Source organism: Talpa europaea (genome assembly GCF_964194135.1).
Source record: "Talpa europaea genome assembly, chromosome: 3".
NCBI lineage: Eukaryota > Metazoa > Chordata > Mammalia > Eulipotyphla > Talpidae > Talpa > Talpa europaea.
Window position 1 is genome coordinate 115,349,472 of NC_140069.1, and position 24,248 is coordinate 115,373,719.

A 24,248-nucleotide genomic window follows, 5' to 3' on the forward strand; every position below is an offset into this window, starting at 1 on the left:
TGCCAAAGCCTTTAACAAATAAAATATTTCCACTATTTTGAAAATAGTGGAAATTATCAGTAACTCCAGCTAACAAAAATTCACAACTGGTATTAGGTGTCTAGAAATAAGCTTTACAATAGGCATATAATCTCAAAATGGCCTTGAAGCAAATTTAGAAACTAAATCATTTAATAGCTAATTCTGAAGCCATTTTTAGCTTTATTTGAAAGAGCAACTTTATGATATTTTACTCAAGTAATTAACAATCTTGGTTCAAAATACAGAAATCTACAAGATCACTTTCAAACAGACAGTACCTTCTTCTTTTACCCCCTGTGCTTAGAGGAGGTTTGGGTGTTCTTGTTGAAACAATCTGGCAGTGCACAGTTCCCAAGAGCAGCATCAGCCATATTGGCCCGATCACTTCAGTCAGAGGTATGCTATGTGGGCTAGAAGCGGAACAGAATAATACTATTGCGGCAACTACAAAAATGGAAAGAAAATACATTTAATTATAGATCTGATATTTGTGTCTTCATAACTTCAAAAATTGTTCTAACGTTGCTTATTATTTTTCTAAATTAAGTTTAAAATGTTACTCCAGACAAGTTCTTTCCATCTATTTTATTGTTTATTGTGGCTAACCATACTACTGAGTTTAATACACTTTTAAAACAAGATAACACCCAACAGTTCCTAAAGCACAGACTTTATAACACACCGCTATGAAAATTAGATGCATATGAATCTATTGCATTTCTAGTAAGATCACTGACCAAAAAAAAAAAAACACACTGGCCTCAAGTATCCTTATTTTTTTGTTTTACAAACAAGGAAGTCTATGTGTGTAATAAGACTATAAAGAGTTTCTTTAAAATAGAAGTTTATCCACTTCAAATTAATAACAAATTTGTTTAGTGGAAACCACTCAGCACCCACCAGTGTATTTAGTTATAAGAAGAAATTTTATTTTTGTCTGCTCAGTATCCCTTAGATTTTCTAGATAAACTCTCCTTTTGAGAGTTTGCCACATTTATCTGTCTCAAATGATCTTACTTCTCTCACCTCAGGGATGAACATGTGATCTAGGCTAGACACAGTCTTAACTATAAGCACAGGAATTAATAAAAGATAAGCATTAACCTAAAGAGGGCTAATCAGAATCTTTTCCAGAGATTAACAAAGGTTCTTGATGAAGGCTTTACTCCTAGGTCACAAACACTAAGGACTATGAAAATATGAAATTGCCATGGGCCACTTTAGCTACCACTCAGAAAGAGCCTGCGTGAGGATAAGGAAAGCATAAAAAGTGAAGATATTATCTGAGCTTCACAATCCAGCAAAGCTTGAAGCCAGAGTGTAGGAGTACTTAATGATTTTGGAAATATTGGAGAATATGAATATTAGATTTTTGTTCATTTCACTAGGTGTGATAATTATAATGTGGTTACACAAAATATATATTTTGAAGAGATGCGTACTGATATATTCAGGGATAACGAACCATCATATATAATATATAAAGTATATATAAAAATACATATATATTATATACATAATATATAAATACACTTGAACAAAACACATTAAAAGACCAAAATGTTGAAAATTATTTAACCAAAGAGATGTGCCTATAGGTATTTAGGGTGGTCATGTATTTTGTCATCTAAACCAGGACTCTTGAGAACAAAAGGAGACTATTAATAACAGCATCAGGTTAACACTGGTGAAACTGAACTGTTGGACAGTCCCAGGCAAACTGGACAAATGGTCACCTAGTTATCGTACCAGTCTATCGAGCTCCCCAGTATTTTTTGAAAACTTTTGTCATAAGCAGTAAAAACAATTTTTACATAACTTAGTTTGCATTTGATTTCTGCCACTTATAAGGGAAAGAAGTCTAGTCTAATACACCAAGATTTAAGCTTGAAACACCACTTAATCTCCTAGTATGTTTAAGAAGTACCATAAAAAGAAATCTCAGTTTTCTATTTTGAATAATAAACTTTAAAAAAGAAAAAGCAGGGCCTCCCCAGTGGCGCAGCGGTTGAGCGCTGGGTTACGAAGCTGCCCGCAGCCTCTGCAGCGCCGGTTCAATCCCCGGCTGCTCCCCGGCCACCAGAGGAGGGTCCCACATGGCGCGAAGACCTCTCCTGCCGCCCTCTGCTCCCCTCAGCAGTGTGCTTTGGTCCTTCTGCCTACTCTGCTCCCCACTCTGGATCTGGTGAATTCTCTCACCCTCCCACACTTCTGACTGTACCCAGTGCTTGTATAAATAAATAAATCCTTAAAAAAAAAAAAGGCAGATAGATTTTTAAAACTGCCAATCACCTTTATGAATTTCCTCTGGAATTTAACTCAAATTCTTCAGTTGCTTTATGACAGTCTGGAATTTTGAATAGTAAGGTTTTTGCTTTTTTCATATGAATTCTAATGTGACCTTTCTCAAGTTCCCTGTTTTATACATCTGTATAATAAAACAATATATAGGGTACTATAGGTTTCAAGTGAAGTAATATATGTAAAATGCTTTGAAAGGTTCCTTATACATAGTAAATTTATAGTTAACACTGAGAAGTAGTAGTTTTTATTAGCTATTATTATCATCATCATTGTTAGCTATTTTACTAGTTATTCAATTTGCTATTATTTTTTTAAAAAGGCACAGGAAGCAAATGCACTTAAAAAGTTCAGTTTCAAGAACAAAGAACATCTTAAAGCACTTAAGACCTTATACAATCTTTTGCTGATTATTTTATCTATAAAATTCAGTCCTATGACCAAAGTTCTCTGAATACTAGGGCTGAGAGCCCTGTATTTTCTATGTTATCACAAAGCTGTTCTATTCTGCCCACTTCTCCCCCCAAAAAATGTATTAGAAAATGGGTGGGAAACCACTCATTCATCTCTTCTTCCTTATTCTTACTGGCTGTATCTCTCAAATTGGCCATGTCCTTTCCATAACCTCAGTTCCTATGGTTATCTGGTATCTATGGTCCTAGTATCATCACCTCCTTCCTTTAATTCCCCAACTAAAGGGTTAAGAAATGTTAGGAGAAAATACTCACTTCTCTTGTTTAAAGCTAAGTTATGCTTTTTGATCACTTAATGAAGTCCAATGACTAGGCAGACTGCTGGAAATTTCTGTTAGACAGTATTTCTAGAGATTTCTGCAGAGATCACCAAAGACAAATGTCCTTTATCAAGTACAAGCAGTATTAAGCAGGACTTTGTATACTGGCTATGCGGAACTCTAGGTACAATCATCAGGAATACATAATCTCTGAAGGTCAATTTTTAGGTTTATAAATCTTAAAAAGACTAGTCATAGATATTAGGCATTGGGAGTAAGACGACAAATAAGATACAGTCTCTGCTCTCTGCTCTGCATCAGTTTAGAAGAAAAGGGAGCTATATAAAGAAACAATACAGGGGCTCTCTGGTGGCATAAGTGGTTAAGACACAACCTATGAAGCCATCCGCAGCCACTGCAGCATGAGTTCGATCCTGGACCAGGGAGCTACCCACATGGTGCAGCCAGACCTCTCTTGACTTGCCCGCTGCTCCCCTCAGCAGTGTATTTCAGTCAATCCGCCTGTTTTGCTCCCCACTCTGTCTCTGGTGAATCTTCTCACCACCCCCACTCCTCTGGCTTGTACCCCAGTTCTTGTATGCATAAATATTTTAAAAAAAATTGTACCTCCTAACTCTAGATTCATTTGTTGACAATATTTACAGATAGGGCCTGTAGAGTAATAAAGGTTATATGAAAAGTTAAGTGGAGTCTTAATCCAACAGTACTGGCATCCTTATAAGAAGGGAGAGACACCACAGATCTCTCCTAAAGCACACAGAAGACAGGCCATGAGAGAACACAGTGAGAGAGGCAGTCAACAAGTCAGGGAGAAACGTCTCACCAGACACCAACTCTGAGGGTACCTTGAATTTGGACTTCCAGCCTCAGAAATGTGAGAAAATTAATTTTTGTTTTTTATGCCACCCAGTTTGTGGTATTTTGTTATTTTTGCTATAAGAGATTGAGCAGACTAATACAATATTTATAAGTAGATAATGTACACATAAAAGACATGTAAATAAATTGGGGGCTTATAAAAGGATTCTCAAAGATATTTGATACATAATTTAACTCTGAAGGAACAAGCAGGAGTTAAGTAGGAAAAAAAAGGGGGAAAGACCCTTGAACGCTTGGCTACTTTAAGGCAAATGGATTTGCATGCCCAAATGCATAAACATTAAAAAAGGGGGGGGGCAAGGAAATTTAAGAAACAACATAGAGCAAGTTTAGCCTGATTAATGTCAGGGAAGGATTCAGTTATTGACTGAAAAATTGAATCATGTTTTGAAGAACAATAACTAGAAAAAGATTTAGACCTTAAGTGGTGGTTGGAGTTGTAACTTCAGAGGTAAATGGACAGAAGGCAGAAGACATAGGGCTCCTGGCAATAATGTGGGAGAGGAAGGCAGCTATGCTCACCACTATACCATCAACGTGCACAAAAAAGATAAACTCATGCCATTCGCCGCAACGTGGATGGAACTAGAAGGCATTATGCTCAGTGAAATAAGCCAGAAGGAAAAAGAAAAATATCAGATGGAATTGATATTACAGCAGGAATACAGGGGAATATAGAGAAACCCAATTACAGCAGGAATATAGGGGAACCCAACAAGACGTCAGTGTGAAAAAATAATAACAGTACAAAACACAACAATGCAAAAACGGACAATTATATATCAGAAACATACTGTAGCGGAGGAGGAGGGAGAGGGATCAGAGGGAGGGAGGAAGGAGCACAGGGGACTGTGGTGATGGTGCACAGGTGCCTTGGGGAAGGAGATTCTATGGGGACTACACCTGAGGGGGTGGGGGGAAGCAAATATTGTCTAAAAATGAACAATGATGTAAAAAATTAAAAAAGGAAAAAAAATAAAGTCAAGCCAGAGGGGGGAAAAATGGGGGTGAGAGATGGATGATATAAGCAAGAAGTGGGGATGAAGCTGAAGATACAAAGTTGAGATATTTACAAAGCATGTAAACAAAGGAAGCAGTTATATGTAGTTATATCAAAACAAATCTGTACATATTCTTTCTACCTTTTAGGAAATGAGGGTAGGAAAAAGAATGAGAACATAACTCAGACCACTGTACCTATTTTTAGGTACCAGGAGAGACACAGGGGTTTCTAAAGGCACTAACAGACTGCTAAGATCACTAGGGTGATATCTTAACTTTGTTAATGACAGATTACTTCTACAAACTTTATTAGGAAAATATTAGTTTTTGTAACTTTCACAATTCTAAACTTTGGTTTTAACCTGAAATATATCTTTTTCAAGCCTAATCTAACCTATGTTGCCTATTTGACTTAGGCAAACTAGTAAGTGAATTTCAGACATAATATAATCATACACTGTCAGTAAATGACTAGCTACATTTGGAAGCTTATTTGCCTTCCAATGCTATATATCAACAATCCTAAAAAGACAACACACAGTGATTACAATCAGGGATACTGATTATAACTCTAATAAACAGCTGTAATTTCTAGCACTTTAAACTTCCTCTTTTATAAACTAGAAAGCATTAGAAGATAACTAGCTATATTCAGGTATATTCATATATATATATATATATATATATATTCTCTTAAGTCATTTTGGGAGCAAACAAGAAAATAACTCATCAAAAATTACAATGAGTATATCTAAAAAATAGTTGATAAAAATACACTTAGAAGAACTATCATGTAATGGCATTACTTAACAACAGAGATCATTATCTTGAAAGCAATTGTAAATTGTATACAAAATAACCATGGCAAAGTTATTATACTAAATTTTAGGCATTCTAGAAATTATGAATGTGAAATATGAAAATAATTTAAAATATGAGAGAAATTTCACAAGTAAATATGTTTATTTCTGCAGTAATCATCATAGCAAAAAGTTTGTGACCAATATTAATTTAGGATTTTTTCAGGAATTAAAAACTGTATTTATAGATTTTGATACTTGTTATGACATAAGGCAGTAAAATATACAATTGTTTATATAGAATAATCTCAACCATATGAGAAATGTCATAAGCACACTGAAAGGCAAGAATATGGGTAGAATTTTAATTTCCAAATTTTCTGCAATGAATATGTATCATTTCTTTAATCAGAAAAATACACAAAATCTTCAAAACTCATGCCGTTTTATAAGACTTAAAAGAAACTAAATAAAAATTTACAGTTCCTATTATATTTCATTAAAAAAGATACTCTTTTAGAGTAGTGATAAGAAAATTTAAATTATCATTTTAAGATTACAATTTTTTTAAAAAAGACATTAAAAACTGAAAGAGTACGACCAATATGTTGTGCTGTATTCTGCTACTACACAGGGCACTAGAATGTTACCATGGAGGAAGACTGTGTAGCACAGTCTTGTGCTACTGTGTAGTAGTTAAGCATGTGGCTTTGCAGTCATTCCGCTTAGATCTGAACTGGTGATCTATCACACTTTGTGATTAAATGACTTTGGACTCTAATGTCCTTCACTTCCCACATCTATGAGCAAATCATAGTAATACTACCTATACTGACTGGGTTGTTATAACAATTGAAACAAGAATCTATGAAAAGCAACTTAGAATGCATAGAGGGGCCTCCATGGTGGCACAGTGGTTGGGCACTGGGCTGTGAAGCTGCCCACAGCCTCAGCAGCACCAGATGGATTCCCAGCCGCCGGCAAGAGTCCCACATGGTGGGACAGACCTCTCCTGCCGTACTTGCTGCTCCCCTCATCAGTCTGCCTGTTCTGCTCCCCGCTCTGGCGAATTCTTTCACCCTCCCGCGCTCCTGACTATACCCAAGTGCTTGTATAAATTAAAAAAATAAACAAATAAATAAAAGAATAGATAGTGTATGGCATATACATAAATTTCAACACAGAATGAGGACAATGTTAGATCACAGTAGTTTAGAGTATAGAGAAAATAAACTATGCCTGAAAATGAATTTACATAGGTTATAAAAAAGCAAGAATGGAGTGTTATGGGGAAGGGAAGAGTGCATTTCGAAAAGATTTTTGTTTTTGTTTTTTTTTGTAATCCTCTCAATTTCTGCTTTCCCTAACCATTAACAGATTCAAATTTTCAGAACATTACATTGACAAACTTTGTTTTTACAAACATTTTTCATACCAAACCAGTTAAATCTAAGTGAAATATTACAATATTTATCTTCATACTCAGTTTTTCATGTTCGATATGTTTTAAAAAAGAAAAACCTTAGTAACCCTAAAAGTATAACATCTTGAAAATTAAAAGCAAAATGCATTTCTAACAATTATACCTTGAAGAAGATAAAGGACAAGAAGCCAAAAAAAAATGACTTTTGATGTTACTTGTAACCACCACCGGAAGAAAAATGGGAAAAATACAACTCGAACAATTCCCTTTCTAGTCAGTGAAGTCCACGGACTTTCAGGTTTTGCCTTAGCAAACGCAGACCCTAAAAAAAGTAAAATACGTGTACACTTATGATTCTTTCATTTCCTTAGACAAAAAATTTCAACTGAAGAGAAACAAAACATGTATAATTTCATTTTATAATATGCTGTGAGAAATACACACTTTTGGGGTAGCAGATTGTCTTAACATTTTTTAATGCTATCACATTAACTCAGTTACTTTGAAAAACTTTTTAATTGAAATAATAGCAGAATGTCTCACATATTTTATACATATTAGACAATGTTTAAATGTCAGTTTCAGTTAGGAACTGAAAATTACCAATATAATTTTTACAACCACATCTTACAGTTTGCTAAGCAAATGAACTGCTTTTCTTTCATACTTATTATTTCTTGGATGATTTTTTTTTTTTTTTTAGTGGAAGTAAAGACCAGTCAATGGTATGTAAGTGTTTTCATGCTCTGTTTTTAAATGTATTCTTACTTTCAGTTAGGCTCACATTGCATTTCTTATTATAAACATAGATTTAAAACCTATTTTGAATTCTGTTTCAAGTCAATTTCTAAAATATATTAGGCATTTATTTATTTAAGACTCACCTCTTACAAGATCAACATCTATGAGGTCTGGTTTCACATGTGCGGTTTTCTTTGGTTTATTCCTTAATCCCTGTAATATATTAAAAGTAATATTGGAATTCAATACATATATATTTTAAAATCCAAAATAACAGGGAAAAAAATCAACTTCTGAAGGTTTCAATTTTAAAAAAAGTTTTAATATACTAGACAAAAACGTAACCTATTGTTTATTTGTTACGATGAAACAACTTTAACATTTAAATTGTATCACTTTCCAAAAGGTTAAGTTTGGGAATATATGCAGCATGCCACACCCAGTTAAAAGTAGAATTCTAAAACAAAGACTACTGCTATCAATTTAGATATACACACTGCGATGGTGCAATAGACTGTGTTGGCCCCAGAATGCTAAGTAGAATGTTGAGTTTGGAGGCTTGGGAAGCAGTGATTCTCAAGGACCCTGAAGGTATAATGCTGGGACCATTGCTGCAGAAAGCTGTGAATTACAGAGCTGAGGACAGACCGGGATGTAGACTTCTCAGCAGATGCCAGCATGTATGGGCAGTATCAGTTGAGACCCAGAGAGAATGATGCACACCTCAAGGTTGTCGCTATATTCACATGCCAACAACTGACCAGACCACAATGCCACCTAATTACCTTAGAGCTTCAATGCCATGGCCAGGAGAAGAGAATAAAGTAGGAATCATGAATTGAATTAGTTTCAACTTGAAATATGGAATACTAAGATTAAGATTCTGAGAGGAGATAAAAATATGGGGAGAAAAAAACTATGTAAAATAAATTACACTTTATAAACTTAAGGCTAGTATGTTAAGAACTGAAAGAACCAAGACTAAACTCCTCGGGAGCCAAAAAAGCTGAGTAGATAAGCAGTGTTTAGATGATCTATTTATTATTCATTCAATTGGCTAAGAAACTGCCACAAATCCTCGGTCTTAATCCAAGTTTTAGTGACACCCTAAAGTAAACATTTGATTACTGTTTTGCATCTAAAACAATGAGGAAAATGGCATTTGAGCTCAGAATTAACTGAAATGTTTAAACAAAAATGTACCCTGAAATTGGGCCTTCCTGGTTGCACATGGGTTAGTCTCAACACTATCAAGCTATCGCCAGCTCCTGCGGCAGGAATTCCATCTGCTGCCAGATCTGCCACCAAAGAGCTAACTCACATGGTACAGCAGAGACCTCTCTTGTCTTGCCCACTGCTCCTCACAGCAGTATATTTCATAGATCCACCTGTTCTGCTCCCCACTCTGTCTCTAGTGAATCACTCTCCCTCCCTCCCCAGCACCTCTGGCCTGCACCCCAGTTTTTGTATGCATAAATAAATCTTTTTAAAAAATGCACCCTGAAATCAAGATGCAATTAACCTTTGAACTCCTTCAAATACTCTGTCCATCTGAAGTTGCAAACCACTCAGAGATACAAAAATAAAAAGTCAAGTGTAAAGATAAACCCATGATCATTGGATATACAGTCAATCTTAATATTCAGATTCCATATCCACAAATTCACCTACTCACTAAAATTCATTTGTACCTTCAAATCAATACTTTGGGTACATTTACAGTCATTTTGGACAGAACAAGAGCGGTTCAAAAATTTGAGTTCACCCAATGTGCATGTCCCCAGCTGAGTTCAAACAAGGTAATGCTCTTGTTTCAGCTTTCATACTGTAAACAAGTATCCTTTTCAGTTCATTTAGTGCCATGGTGTTTGCACTGTTTTTCTGCTTTTTGTTGGTAATTTTGTTATTTAAAATGGATTCCAACCACAGTGTTTAAGTACTTCCAGTGTTTTTAAGTACAAAAACGCTATGATGTACACTATTAAGAAAATGTGTTTAAGTTCCATATGAGCATGAGCTGTAATGGTGTTGGCCATGAATTCAATATTAATGAGTCAACAACATATATTAAAATATATTCTGTTTTTCAAAAGAAACACACATAAAACAAGGTCATGTACTAATCAGTTGATAAAACTGTTGTGACAGAGGCTCGCAGGAATTTACCATTGTATTTCCCCTGGCAGCAATGACTCAGTATTCACTAACTCAGTGTTCATGGTGACTTAATAGAAGTACTGTGAACGACAATTGACTGTTGCTGTACTTCATTTCCCATTTAGTATCATGATAGAGTGGCTGACAGACTATCATTCCAATTTGCAAAGTGGAAAGGCAATTCTAATAGTACACTCATTTAAATAAAATGTCAACAGAACAATATTTAATTTGATACAAATTATATAATTTTGCCTTATATAATGTATTTGAAAATAATCTTACTGCACTGTTTTATAAAAAATCTGAGGCTTAATCTTACTGTTGCATGCCTATAATTTTCATCAAGAATCCAAATATATTCTTGGGGCCTCCCTGGTGGCACAAGGGGTTAAGACGCAACCTATGAAGCTTTCCGCAGCCACTGCAGCATGATTTCAATCCTGGACCAGAGAGCTACCCACATGGCGCAGCAGGCCTCTCCTGACTCGCCCGCTGCTCTCCTCAGCAGTGTACTTCAATCAGTCTGCCTGTTTTGCTCTGGTGAATCCTCTCACTCCCCACATCTCTGACCTGTACCCCAGTTCTCGTATGCATAAATAAATCTTTAAAAGAAAAAAAAAAGATTCCATATATATTCTTTACTGATTATACATTTAAATTCTTATAGTACATTCCCAAAGTGCAATGACTTACATGGCATGAAGTTTTAAATTTCTTAAACCCCTAAGTACTCAGATAATGTTGAGTGAAAAAGCTAAAAACTATTTACTTTTAGAAAGAACTTCTGTTCAATGATCTACACTTTTCACACATGGAGCTATTTTAATATTTAAACTCCATCAAACCATTAGTTTTACTTTCTGGAAATCCTAATTAGTTCCCTCTCTTTCCTTTAAAATGACTCCAAATGGCATAGTTCATTGAAGCTTTAAAATTCTAGTAGATACTAAAACAGAGAAATTTAAAACTTTTAAATTCGAGTCAGTGTCAGAAAATGAAAGTTTTCAATTATAATTTCTAAAGTACAAAAATAATTGCAACTTAAAAAAAATTTTGTACCTTAGCAATATCAACAGTGGGCCTCAAATACACAGGATGAACTCAATCCATTTTTCTTAGCCACGGGTACAGTATTTTTCTTAAACTAAATTATTAGTAGCAATATACTAATTAAATATCTATTTACCTTCCTTAATAATGCAAAATTATTTTACACTATGAATAATGTGCCTCTATTAAAATGTCTATTAGCAAGAATGAAATGTGTTTTTAGGCTTACCAAGTTGATTTAATTCAAAATTGCAGGAATAGGTTTCAATACTGTTTTTAATTCTTCAATTTCTAAGTATTACCTTTAAATATATTATTTTAAGGGAGGCATTTCAGAAACAAGTTATAGTCTTAGGCTTCCCAAAGTTCATTACTGTACCAAGTAACACTAATATAATCCTCCTTACCCTAACTTCTATTTAGGCATAAAAATATTTATTTTATAAGTGAGGAAATCATATAAGTAATGAAATACTTTGTGATGAATTGCTCTCAATAACTTTATGTGTTTTGAGGCTTTCAAATTTCAAAAACATTCAAATGTGCCAACTGGAAATACAACTTCTCAAAGTATTTAATATCCCCTGTCCAACAAGTTAAATACTGTCAAAGAAAATATAAGATTCTAAGGCATCTCATTAAACCTGTCTGCTGCATTTTGCTTAACCATTCCATTTCTTTATCATACTCTATATTGTCTCATGTATCTCCTTCTCTTTCCTCCTTCATTTATATCTCTCTTATCTTGCCTGTCTGTTAAATGTTGATGGTTTCCAAGGTTCATTCTCAGTCTTAGTCTCACCATTCAATATAAATCCACTCACTCCTAGCTATATTTATATGTTGTATAGAATATATAATACACACACTTCTAATACACACACACACACACACACATACACCTGTTAATATAACGAGGACTTCAAAATCTCTCTCCCAAGTACTACCTCGATAGTTCTAAAACAGAATCCTCCTAGTATTTTCTATCATATGCAGGGCTGCTTATGTAAGTTGTTAAAATATAAGTTAATCAGAAAACTTTTTCTGCTTTTTGATCCTGCAACATCTTCCCCATTATTTTCCAGATTATGCCTAGACCCTTGGGTAAAACATTCAAGCCTCTTCATGATCTGACTTCTATTTTCTTTATACTTTTATTCCTAATCTCCTTCTTCCATCTAATCTCTTAGCAACAAGGTCCTTGAGGATTCCTAAATCAGTCAAGTTTCTTCTCTTTTATGTATATTCCCATCTTCTCTTCATCTGTCTGTAATGTTTTCCTCATTTCCCCCAATATCTGTTAAAACTCAGTTCATGAATCACTTCCTCTCTGAAGTTTTTCTGAACTTGCCCAGGGATGCCTCCCCTGCACTCTCTAAAGACAAACACACCTCTCTGAATTTATCCATGTGTACCTCCTCTACAAAATTATAATTTAACTCTTTCTCCAATGATTTAACCCTATATTTAGCACATAGTAAGTTTATTACAACTTTGTTAACTAAATTATTCATGTAAATAATTTACAAATTAAAAGAGAGAAATGGCAAAGAATCTTGCTCTTTATTATAGATGACTGTCTCAACACTGACAGATTTTTAAGTAACTACAGTCATTGATTTTCAGTCTAATATAAACATTTTTGTAGAAAACAGAAGATGTCAAGCAACTAAAGTAACCTTCTCTGGTCCCAGATTAAATTTAGCTCGTGCAGGAACACGCTGATTAGTATTACCTATGCAAATGAAAATATAAATCTTATTACCAAAAAAGAGTGATTGCTGAGAAACAAATTCAATGACAAAACCGTTTCATGCTAGCAAGGTAGCCTATGAAAATGTCTTATTAAATTTTAGAGAGGTGATTACATGTTCAAGGAAAAATCACCTACTACAAAAATAATAAATGCTTTACTTTCATTAAAATTTACTAACTTTCAACAAGTTTACTTGCGTCCAAGTCATTATGTTAGTAGCACCAAAAAGCGATCTCAATTAAGCAGAGCAGCATTTGCACAGGATCACTCAGGTGGGTAAAAACCTGAAATACTTACCAGTTTAATAAACTGTACAGAGCAATGACAGCATCAAAGGGGAGGAAAAGCAAACTAGAAGTATAAGGTGACAAGTAAAAGGGGAAAAGAGCTGACAAAAAATAATCATTAGAAATTGAATTTAAATAGAACAGAAGATGTTAAAAAAGCAAAAAATCATCAGAGGTAGACATGACTGAAGTTTTCATAGAATAATCATAATTCATACCTTAAAAGTATATGGAAAGATTAACTAAAATGTGGTCAAGTCAACTTATAGACCTGCATTTTAGAATCTATAACGTAAAATAAACTTGTTACCTTGATTTCTCTTTGTTCAACAGATTTTTCCCATATTTGTTGATCATATGCTCCAATCTATGAAAATAAATAAAAGATAATGCTGCATTAAATGATCATTGTTAATGCCCATTCAATAACACTGCTTGAATTATAATAACTCAGTGTTTATACATTCAGCACAGATTATTCAGTTCTATCTCAGACTACGGTCAATATTCAAGATTGTGATCAGTGTATTGCAGTGATTCTCAAACTATGATTTCTGGATTAGTGATATTAGCATCAACTGGAGATTTGTTAGAAATTGAGTCTCAGTTTTGACCCAGAGTTAAAGAATCAACAATACAGATGAGGTACTCAAATGATTTTTTTTTTAAATCCCTGTTTGAAACCACTTCCTAAGGAACCTTCTAAGTAAACAGCTAAAGCTCTGGCACATTTGAGAAAAAGCTCCCAAGGGATAAGTGTCTATTGGAACTACTAATAAAACAACAGGATTCAGTACAGTTAAAAATTACAAATATATATTGGGCCTCCCTGGTGGCACAGAGGTTAAAGACAGCATTATCAAGCTATCACCAACCACTGCAGCAGCCATGGAGCAACCCATATGGCCAGCCAGGAGTAACCCACACGGCGCAGCAGACCTCTCCTGTCTTGCCCCGCTGACCCCCTCAGCAGTGTATTTCAGTAGATCTCTCTGTTCTGCTCTCCACCCTCTCTGGTGAATCTTCTCACCCCCGCACCTCTGGGTCTGCATCCTAGTTCTTGTATGCATAAATAAGTCTTTAAAAAAATTACAAATACATAAACCACTATTACCACTTGGGCTAAGGTTTAAACTGAAAAATAAAGTCATGCAAAAGCAACTGAACTACGAAGGAAACATCAAGAACTAGAATTCCTTGTAGCTTTTATGTCTTATTATATTTATATGCTTGAAATTTCTCTGAACTATATAACTCCACCTGGGCAGGATGAATAAACCATTTTACTGTTCTTTCCCAAGCTGTTTTCACTTCTGTCATCTCCAGTTTCTACTAAATTTTCTATATCTCACAGGGCACTGAAATGGTCAACAGACTACAGTTATGACTGAGAATTTTCATTATTTGCATTAAGTGAATATTATAATCCCAAGAAATTTAAAATATTTTTGATAACTCAATAAAGAGGCCAGATGCAGATCAAAACAAGAGATAGGCAGAGATATTATGAGGAAATTTAGTAAAGAGTATTTTCTAACTGACAGTATCATTTTACCTGAAAGCTCTTTTATCTATACCTTATTTTTAAAATCTTACTTCAAGAAATGAGAATTGAGACTATAAGAATGGCTTAAAAATAGGAGACAAAGGGCCTCCCTGGTGGCGCAGTGGTTGAGCGCTGGGTTGCGAAGTTGCCCGTGGCCTCTGCAGTGTCGGTTCGATCCCCGGCTGCTTCCCGGCCACCGGAGGAGGGTCCCACATGGCATGCAGACCCCTCCTGCCGCCCGCTGCTCCCCTCAGCAGTGTACTTCGGTCCTTCTGCCTGCTCTGCTCCCTGCTCTGGCTCTGGTGAATTCTCTCACCCTCCCGCGCTTCTGACTGTACCCAGTGCATGTATAAACAAACAAAATAAACAAATAAATAAATAAAACATGCCTCCATAAAAAATAAATAAATAAATAAAAATAGGAGACAGAAAGAATGATTCCATAAGAGTTCTTCATTTCTATCACTCTCATATATTATCATATTTATAATAATTTCTCCAGTCCTTTAAATCCTGTTTTATTTTTCATCACTTTTCTGTGACTCCTTTTTATTTGGGAAGAAAAAAAAAAAATCACTCCATATTAAATGACCTGCAAATTAAAATCTCATACCTACACCAAATCTCATAGACTGAACAACTCACTTATATTTAATTAAAACTGCCTTGTTCAATCAGCCTTGATAAGAGTTAAGAAAGCCTTAAGTAAACAATAACCAATTGGTTAGTCCTAATGATAAACGACCACATGGCTAGCTGCCCCTTATCCTTCCCTTTTAAATTATGAATTAACCAACTTTCTTTAATCAGAAGACTGGTTAAGTATGGGAATGGGAGTAAATCTGCTCCAACTTGATAATTTAAATGGTTCCAGTTTAACTGAATAGAAATTTACTTTTTTAATGAATAGCAATTTTAGTGCACTGCATACTTCTTAGCAAAGCAATAACAAAAACTAATAAAGAGTAGGTACCAGGGCCTCCCCGGTGGCGCAGCGGTTGAGCGCTGGGTTGCAAAGCTGCCTGCAGCCTCTGCAGCGCTGGTTCGATCCCCGGCTGCTCCCCGGCCACCAGAGGAGGGTCCCACTTGGCGCGCAGACCTCTCCTGCCGCCCGCTGCTCCCCTCAGCAGTGTACTTCAGTCCTTCTGCCTGCTCTGCTCCCTGCTCTGGCTCTGGTGAATTCTCTCACCCTCCCGTGCTTCTGACTGTACCCAGTGCTTGTATAAATAAATAAATAAATCTTTAAAAAAAAAAAAAAAAAAAAGCATTGTTTTAGGAGGAAAAAAAAAAAAGAGTAGGTACCAAGGTCTTAATGCTTATTTTGATAGCATTTCGTTTCCATATACAAAAGAATGCACTAATTTATCTTTAAAAATAACTATTTCAAAATGACTCAAGAATATGGGCATAGAGATACATACCCCAATTCCTAACATTAGGAAAAATAAAAATAATATAAAAATGCAATAAGCCAAATCAGACCCTTATCAGTCCTTGTCATAATTAAATTCAATTTAACCCCAGCACAGTACTCAATAGCTCTGAGCTTAAACATGGAGCAGACAGTTTTATAAACAATTCACTGAGCCAGTAGCTAAAAGCAGAAAGCTTTCTGAAGAACGAGATACTTGTAAATAATAAAATACAAGTGTAAAACAGTAGGATGGGATATTTCTTTTAAAGGGATAAAGATGGTTTATTTTAATGGAGTGAATTTTAGCCAAAGATTTGTTGTGTGAGAGGAAGGACTAACTTCATCTTTTACCTTGTGGGCTCTTATTTGGTTTTTAAGTAGGTAAGTGTAATTGTAGAACATAAGCAATTAAATGTCTCTTTGGTGGTAGCCACAGTTCTCCTTTCCAACAGACTTTTTTTGTTTTGAAAACAGTACAATGGACCCTTTAAGCAAACAGATTACGTTCTTGAACAATGTGAATGTGCCACTATCCCAAATGTAGGTGACTTCAAATATAAGATTCTTCTTAATAATATATATGACATTACTAAATTACTCTTAAATATGAACTTGTACTAATTTGTCTTTCAAAATTGACTGTTTCTTGGGATATGTTTGTAGTACACCAGATTTATCAGAAACTCAAGGTGGTGGCAAGATCCTGGAAGAAACAAGGGATGAATTCTAAAGACCCCTTCTGGCCTAAAGCCTCACTTTATTCCACACTAAAATCTGGCACGATAGTAAATCAGAATACTTAAGACAAGATTTAGTTTTTCCCATGAAAGACCTTACTGTCTTTTATAACCATAGATCTTATAGAACCTTACTGTCAGTCATCATGATAAATGAAAAATAAGTAAACTCTAGACTGTGAAAGAAAAGAATCATCATCTCAAGACTTAAATGGATTAAGAACACTTTACAGAGCGGTGCTAATAAAATCAAAGAACAAAAAATTCAACAAAATTTCCAAAGCCTCTATTTCATCTCACACACAAATACTTGGCAGACTCGACTAGGTTACTAACACTTGATAACTGTTTCATATTTCTTCCATGTAAAATTAAATAACAAGGCCAATTTCAATTTGTATTCTCTGGGAAAAATAAGAAAATACCTACTTTATGTTTTAAATGCCATAAGAAAGATTATAGGAAGCTCAGTATATTTGTCTAATAAGTAGAAAAAAATAAGATTAAAAAAGGAAAAAATGAGAAGAATCTGAGATACAGATTATCAGTATAATAAAACTGACTAAATATTCTTTAGGTATTTATTTAGGAAGACTGTCTTAAAAGAAAAATGTCCACATTAATTTACATTAATATAGCTAATACGCACATTTAATACATATGTAAATATACAGAGTAGACATTAAGGACACGTGAAAACTGATAAATTATCTGGGAGGTATGGAAGAGAATAGCACTTTTACTATCTGCTTTATATTCACTGATACTGTATTCCTTTTTTCCCCTCTCAAAGGTAATACATTACTTTTATAAACTGGAATTCTAACCAAGGTCTCGTGGACTCAAAAGTAATTTAAACCAGTCATCTAAGAAAGCAAGTGTGTTTCTGTCACTGAATAGTAGGATCTTTACAGGAAATCACCTTCCTCATCCTATCAGGGTTCTAATTTTTATCTTTCTATACAATGAAACAAAATGCAACAGAAAAACAAAAGGGGAGGATAGAGGAGGAAGGAGGACTAAGCTAAGTCTGGAAGGGTGACGAATGAAGGAAGAGTCAGAACTGGAAAGTAGAGAAAAAATACTATCTTTTTCTAGGTAACTACCAGAGTCAGCTGACTTCTCACAAAAAATATCTTATTATGAATATGATGGTATCAAAAGTACAAACGCTAAAGCAGATAATTAGATGGTGAAATGAGGAACATGTATCACATAGGAGTTCTAGAAAAGAATTATTTTTGAAAAACATTTGAAAAGTTACTCGTTAGATATCTGATTACTTCTTAGGTCATCACATTTAGAACCACAGAAGCTCAGATATCAAGATGCTGAAGAGAAGCTGTTTTGCTTCCAAAAGGTAGTTACTAAGTTTAATTAGATTAAGTGCTTACATAAAAGATTTAGAGTTCACAAACAAATACAAGCAAGGCAAAGAGGTTCAGATTTGCACTTAATTTTCTTAATGAGCAGACATACCATATTATGTCAAAGTTCTAATTTTTCTTACTTTTAACATGTCTAGTGTACATTTTTAAGACTCATTTCAGAAACTTTGAAAAACAAGTTACTGATTCTCACAAACACCAAATTTAATTCAAAAAAGATAACACAGAGCCCAAATCCCTTAACTTGGCCCTCTCAATAAACATCAGGACAAATGAAGTCTACTTTTGTTAGTAAATCTGCTAAAAGCCTAACAAAAAAACTCTAAAGGGAAGAAGGTAAAGTCTCTCTTGGGATAATTTCTCCTTTAAGAATAATAAAAGAAAAAGTAAAACAAAGATATGTCTGTGGCCTTGCTGACTCTTTCCATCTCTAAATTGATAGAAAATATATTTCTTCTGTGACTATCTTTTGATTACAACTCAACTGTAAGAAACTAGTGGGCAAATGTCATGTTGCTTTTATTCCTATGATTAGCCCCATATTTTAATAATGATTTAGGGCCTCCCCTGGTGGCGCAGAGGTTGAGCGCTGGGCTGCGAGGCTGCCCGCAGCCTCTGCAGCGCCGGTTTGTTCCCCGGCTGCACGCGAGGGTCCCACAAAAACAAAACAAAACAAAACAAAAAAACAGAATAAATGGGTTTGGAAAAAAAAAATGATTCAACAGCAATAAAACTAATGTTGATTAATTTTTTATCTTTGATTCTTCATAAAAATAAAAGTTGTTGATCACAAAATACCCTTAGTAATATGTGGAGTGTTGGGGTTTTTTGTTTTTGTTTTTAAAGATTTATTTATCTATGCATACAAGAGCTGGGGTACAGGCCAGAGATGCAGGGGGGTGAGAGGATTCACCAGAGACAGAGTGGGAAACAGAACGGGCAGATCGATGAAAATACACTGCTGAGGGGAGCAGTGGGCGAGATAGGAGAGGTCTGCTTCACCATGTGGGTTTCTCTCTGGCTGGCTGGGGATGGGGATCGAACTCGTGCTGCAGAGGCTGTGGACTGCTTCACAGTGCCGTGCTTAAGACCTTGTGCCACCATGGAGGCCCCTGGAGTGCTGGTTTTTAATCCTTTGTTTTCCCTACTACCTTTGTTGAGATTGGTGCTTAATGTCTGCTGACAGGAGCAGAAGAGCCTGGACTGAAAGAATTGGATTGTCATCCTGCCTCCACCATAGCTAGTAATATGGTTTTGGACAAGTTACATGACCTCTGCAAAATGGGAAAAGCAAGTATACTTCACATTAGTAAAGTGTAAAATGACTATGGTTGGTGCTACATAAATATTAGTTATTTCCTTTTTTGGCAAATCCTATTCTCTCTAGGCCTCACTATCATATTTTTAAATTGACAAAACTGAACTATATTTTAAATTAATTTGACAGTTTATTTATACTCACTATGTGGACTGGCCATAGACAGCTTTTTATGTACAAGGTATGGGGAGAAAATAACCGATGTTACTATGAATAAAAGGTAGAACCAGTTAAGGTTAGCTTAGAAATGTCTGGGCAGAAGGTACAAAGAAGAAAGCAAAATTAAGGGTGTGGAGGGAGAAATATGTCCTATTCTCAATAACAAATCTAATAGACTTTTTAAAACCGTTCAGTTTAGAAACGAAAACAGACCTATCAAATTAAATCTCATTTGCCCAGATACAGATACTGTATGGCTTTTACTTCTACAATCATCTATCTACAAGTTTGATTTGAAAAAAAGAGATTGAGGGCTAGAGCTGAAGACACTGAATAAAAATAGTGGATCTCATTATACACTAGTAATCTAATGAGAGAAAGTATATCTATAATCCCAAAAATGTTATCATGGTGGGCTTTTTTTTTTTTTTAAAGAATTATTTATTTATGAATACAAGAGCTGGGGTACAGGCCAGAGGTGTGGAGGGTACGAGGATTCACCAGAGACAGAGTGTCCTGGGAACAGAACAGGAGACTGACTGAAACACACTGCTGCGGGAAACAGGTGAGACAGGAGAGGTCTGCTGCGTCATGTGAGGGTCACCTCCCGGGCTGGGGATCAAACTCATGCTGCAGTGGCTGCGGATAGCTTCACAGTGCTGCGTCTTAACCCCCTGCACCACCAAGGAAGCCCCATGGTGGACATTTCTAACTTGTACCTACTTCTGTTCATATAGTTAGAGCATACTGAAAACGCCAGTCAGGTAAAACCATTAATATTGGTTAACCTTCAGACATTTCTACTCACAATTTAGAGAAACTATTTTTTTTTTTTTACTTTTTTATAGCTTTTAATTCCAAAGTAAAGGTCTCAACATTCTTGTATCTTGTTGACACAAGAGTTCACTGATTTTGTGCTCATAACTACTGTTTCTCAAAGAAGCCGGTCTTGAACGCCTAGGAATATCTCTGGGTCCTTATGACTGCTTCTAAAAATTCTTGTTTCAAATTTACACTTGAATGGCAACTCATTATTTCTTCATTTGTACTCTATCCTATTTCAATTTTTTTGCTTTTTCACATTATTCTCATCAACATTTGTCTAATATTTTTGATTGCCCTTTATAGTTACACAAACTCACACCTATAGATGAGCCATCAAATGAGGAAGTTGAATCATTTAATTATACAACATAAAATATGAATGATGATGTCAGATAGCTTGTAACTCTTTTGAATATGTACCTACCAAATTATCCTACCAAACTCTTCTGAATCATCTTTTATTACAATGCTAAAAGACATATTAGAAGTCAAACCATGAGGTTTTAATCCAATTATTGAAATACCTTTTATATTAAAAAAAATTAATTCCAATGGTATTTGAGGGGAAAATGGTTAAGTATTCAAAGTTACAGGGCCTCCCTGGTGGCGCTAGGGGTTAAGCACAGCACTATGAAGCTATTTACAGCCTCTACAGCATGAGTTCAATCCCTGGCCAGGGAGTTACCCACATGGCGCGGCAGACTTCTCCTGCCTCGTCTGCTGCTCCCCTCAGCAGTATATTTCAGTACATCTGCCTGTTCTGCTCCCCACTCTCTCTGGTGAATCCTCTCACCTCCTACACCTCTGGCCTACAGCCCAGTTCTTGTATGCATAAATAAATAAATCTTTTAAAAAATAAATAAATCTTGGGCCTCCCCAGTGGTGCAGCGGTTGAGTGCTGGGTTGGGAAGCTGCCCGCAGCCTCTGAGGCGCCGGTTCATTCCCCGGCTGCTCCCTGGCCATGGGAGGAGAGTCCCACATGGTGTGCAGACTTCTCCTGCCGCCCGCTGCTCCCCTCAGCAGTGTACTTTGGTCCTTCTGCCTGCTCTGCTCCCCGCTCTGGCTCTGGTGAATTCTCTCACTCTCCTGTGATTCTGACTGTACCCAGTGCTTGTATAAATAAATAAATCTTAAAAAAAAAAAAAAGCATGTACATTTAAAAAAAAATGAATCTTAAAAAAGGGTATTTAAAGTTAAGATATCTTAATTGGAAAAAGAACTCTTTGGTCATGGGATAAATATGGCTATTTATAAGCAAAGAGGGTTTTTTGTATCCTTTTACTTCAACTATCATTAGTTTATTTTGCTATCAATTATTAGCAAAATTATATCATAATCAAAAATTTTAGAACTGCAAAGTAACAGTGCCTGAGTAGAAGGTAAATGAAACTTTTAAAAAAGATGAAAAAACTTTATTCCCCTAAATCTATTTATTTTCTTACATCACTGTTCATTTCTGTACGTAGTTACTTCCCTCAGGTATAGTTTCTGTAGTTCCACCACCATAGCACCCATGAACCATAATTATAGACCCTTGTCTCTTTTCTCCCATTCTGACCTTCTCCCCACCCCTTTGCTGTATGCTTCAGAAAAAGATTAAAATCATTTTGGGGGGAGAGAATGTTATCTTTAAGGAAGAAAACATTTCTAGAATTCAATCAATTTTTTCTTTTTAAAGATTTATTTATTTATGCAAACAAGAACTGGGTGTAGGCCAGAGGTGCAAGGGATGAGAGGATTTACCAGAGACAGAGTGGGAAGAACAGGCATATTTACTGAAATGCACTGCTGAAGGGATCAGCAGGCAAGACAGGAGAAGTCAGCTGTGCCATATGTGGGTTAGCTCCCTGGCCAGGGATCCAACTCGTGTTGCAATAGCTGCTGACAGCTTGATAGTACTGAGACTTAACCCCTTGCACCACCAGGGAGGCCCAAAATCAATTAATTTTAAAATACATATCTAGCCAGACTGACATATGGCTCAAAACACAGTGTTTGAAAACACATTCTCATACTAAATCCTAGCTAATTAGCAAAGATTACATTAATTACACTAATAAATCTAAAGCCACTTAAAATCTTTCCACATATTTTGTCAGGTTATGCATCATCTAAGACCACACCCTTCCCAGTATTAACCCTAAGAGTAGTGTTACAAGCCACAAACATATAAGCAAATCATGAATCATGACCAAGTTCCTATTGCCTAGGGAAAGCCAGTTAATAATACAGTAAAACACTGACTCAAGTTTAGAAAAAAGTATTTAATAGTATTCTTTAACTCAACATAGAGAGAATTATGATAGAATCTGCCTCGAAGAAGAAACCTAAAGGAAAAAATATTCAGAGCGTTAGAAATTTAGGCCCAAGTGGTGGTGGGGGAGGAGGGGAAAGTGGAACTTTAGAGTAAGGGGAATCAGAGCCCAAACAGGGTGAGGAAATATCCACTTGAAGGATATCCTTATATGGTGTGTTGGAGCCGTATAAAGATGAAGAAAGTCTAGGATAAAGAGCTTGAACAGGATGAAAGGGTATACATATACAGGGTGGAATGGCAGCTGAAATGGGAGACAGGTTACAAATGAGAGGACTGATATCTTAAAAGGCTGAAAATGTTCCTCTCTGCTTCCTCAGAAATCTCTACCCATAAAAGTTATGGAAGAAATAAGAGTTTAGTTGAATGCTTTAGGAATGCTATTTGTAAATATGGGAAGGGTGTGCTAAATAAATTATGGCATAAAACAAAATAGTGTAGTCATTAAAATTATGTTTTAAAATAATATTTGTTAACGTGAGAATGTACTTTTGTATATGTTATATGAATACAGGACAATGAAAAAAAACTAAGTGATACTAATTTTATTGGGGAAAACCCACAGAGTAACTGTGTGATTTTATTTTATTACACTTACCTGTATTTTCCACTTTTACCGTGACGTTACTTTTATAATTTTGCATAAAACATCATTTAAAATACTCAAGTGTAAACTAAAGCTAATATTTTCTGAACAGCAACAAGTATTAGGCCCTCAGTTATTTTCTTTATGTTTTCTCATGGAAAAGTAACATGTGTAGAAGGTAAGCAATTAAAAAGCAACTAGTACTGCTCAAAATCAATTTAAGTATCATTATGAAAATAAATAAGGCTTTTCTTATGAGATGTATAAAAAAATTTCAGCTAAAAATTATCAAAAATTCTAGTACTTTAAAAGGCCAGATAAATATATACTAAATACATAGATACCTACATCCTAATGTATCAAAGGAAAAATTGAGCTGGAGAACAAAAATGCTAAAATACCTCAATTGCCCAAGTAAACAACAATCCAAATGGGATTCTTATGGCAGAAGGGTAACAAATTGCATTAGGTGGTGATGGAAGGAATTCAATTGGTTCACACAGGAAAGGGAGGGAAGGGAAAGGAATGGAGCCTGGCAAACAGTTTTGTGGTACAACTGGGAGAACTCCAAGTTCCCAATGAAGCCAGGGAGAGAAGGCCATCATCAGCTCTTTTGGCCTCTGTATCAACCACAGGGGCTGGCCATGTAAGAGAAAGCAGCAGCCAAGGATGTCTACCTTGACTCCCCTTCAGTTCTCAAGAGATTAGAAAGATTATATTAATATTAATCTAGTGTCACTAGCTTTGATCATTATCTCAGGGTTCCTTCAATATTCCCCCAATAAGA

At 35.5% G+C, this 24,248-nt stretch overlaps 1 protein-coding gene across 6 annotated transcripts in view; it reads right to left on the reverse strand.

Moving 5' to 3' along the window:
• Positions 1-24,248, reverse strand: part of PHTF2 (putative homeodomain transcription factor 2) — a gene marked incomplete at both ends in the record, with an annotated part of 78,857 nt that overhangs the window by 35,560 nt on the left and 19,049 nt on the right. For 4 of the 6 annotated variants that reach the window (XM_084229590.1, XM_084229588.1, XM_084229589.1 and 1 more), the window contains 4 exons: positions 300-465; positions 7,344-7,502; positions 8,065-8,134; positions 13,485-13,541. In XM_084229590.1, coding sequence (XP_084085716.1) covers positions 300-465; positions 7,344-7,502; positions 8,065-8,134; positions 13,485-13,541 — 452 coding nt within the window. Of the gene's footprint in view, positions 1-299; positions 466-7,343; positions 7,503-8,064; positions 8,135-13,184; positions 13,197-13,484; positions 13,542-24,248 lie in introns of all 6 variants that reach the window. The other 2 variants (XM_084229587.1, XM_084229585.1) reach the window with 1 other exon arrangement.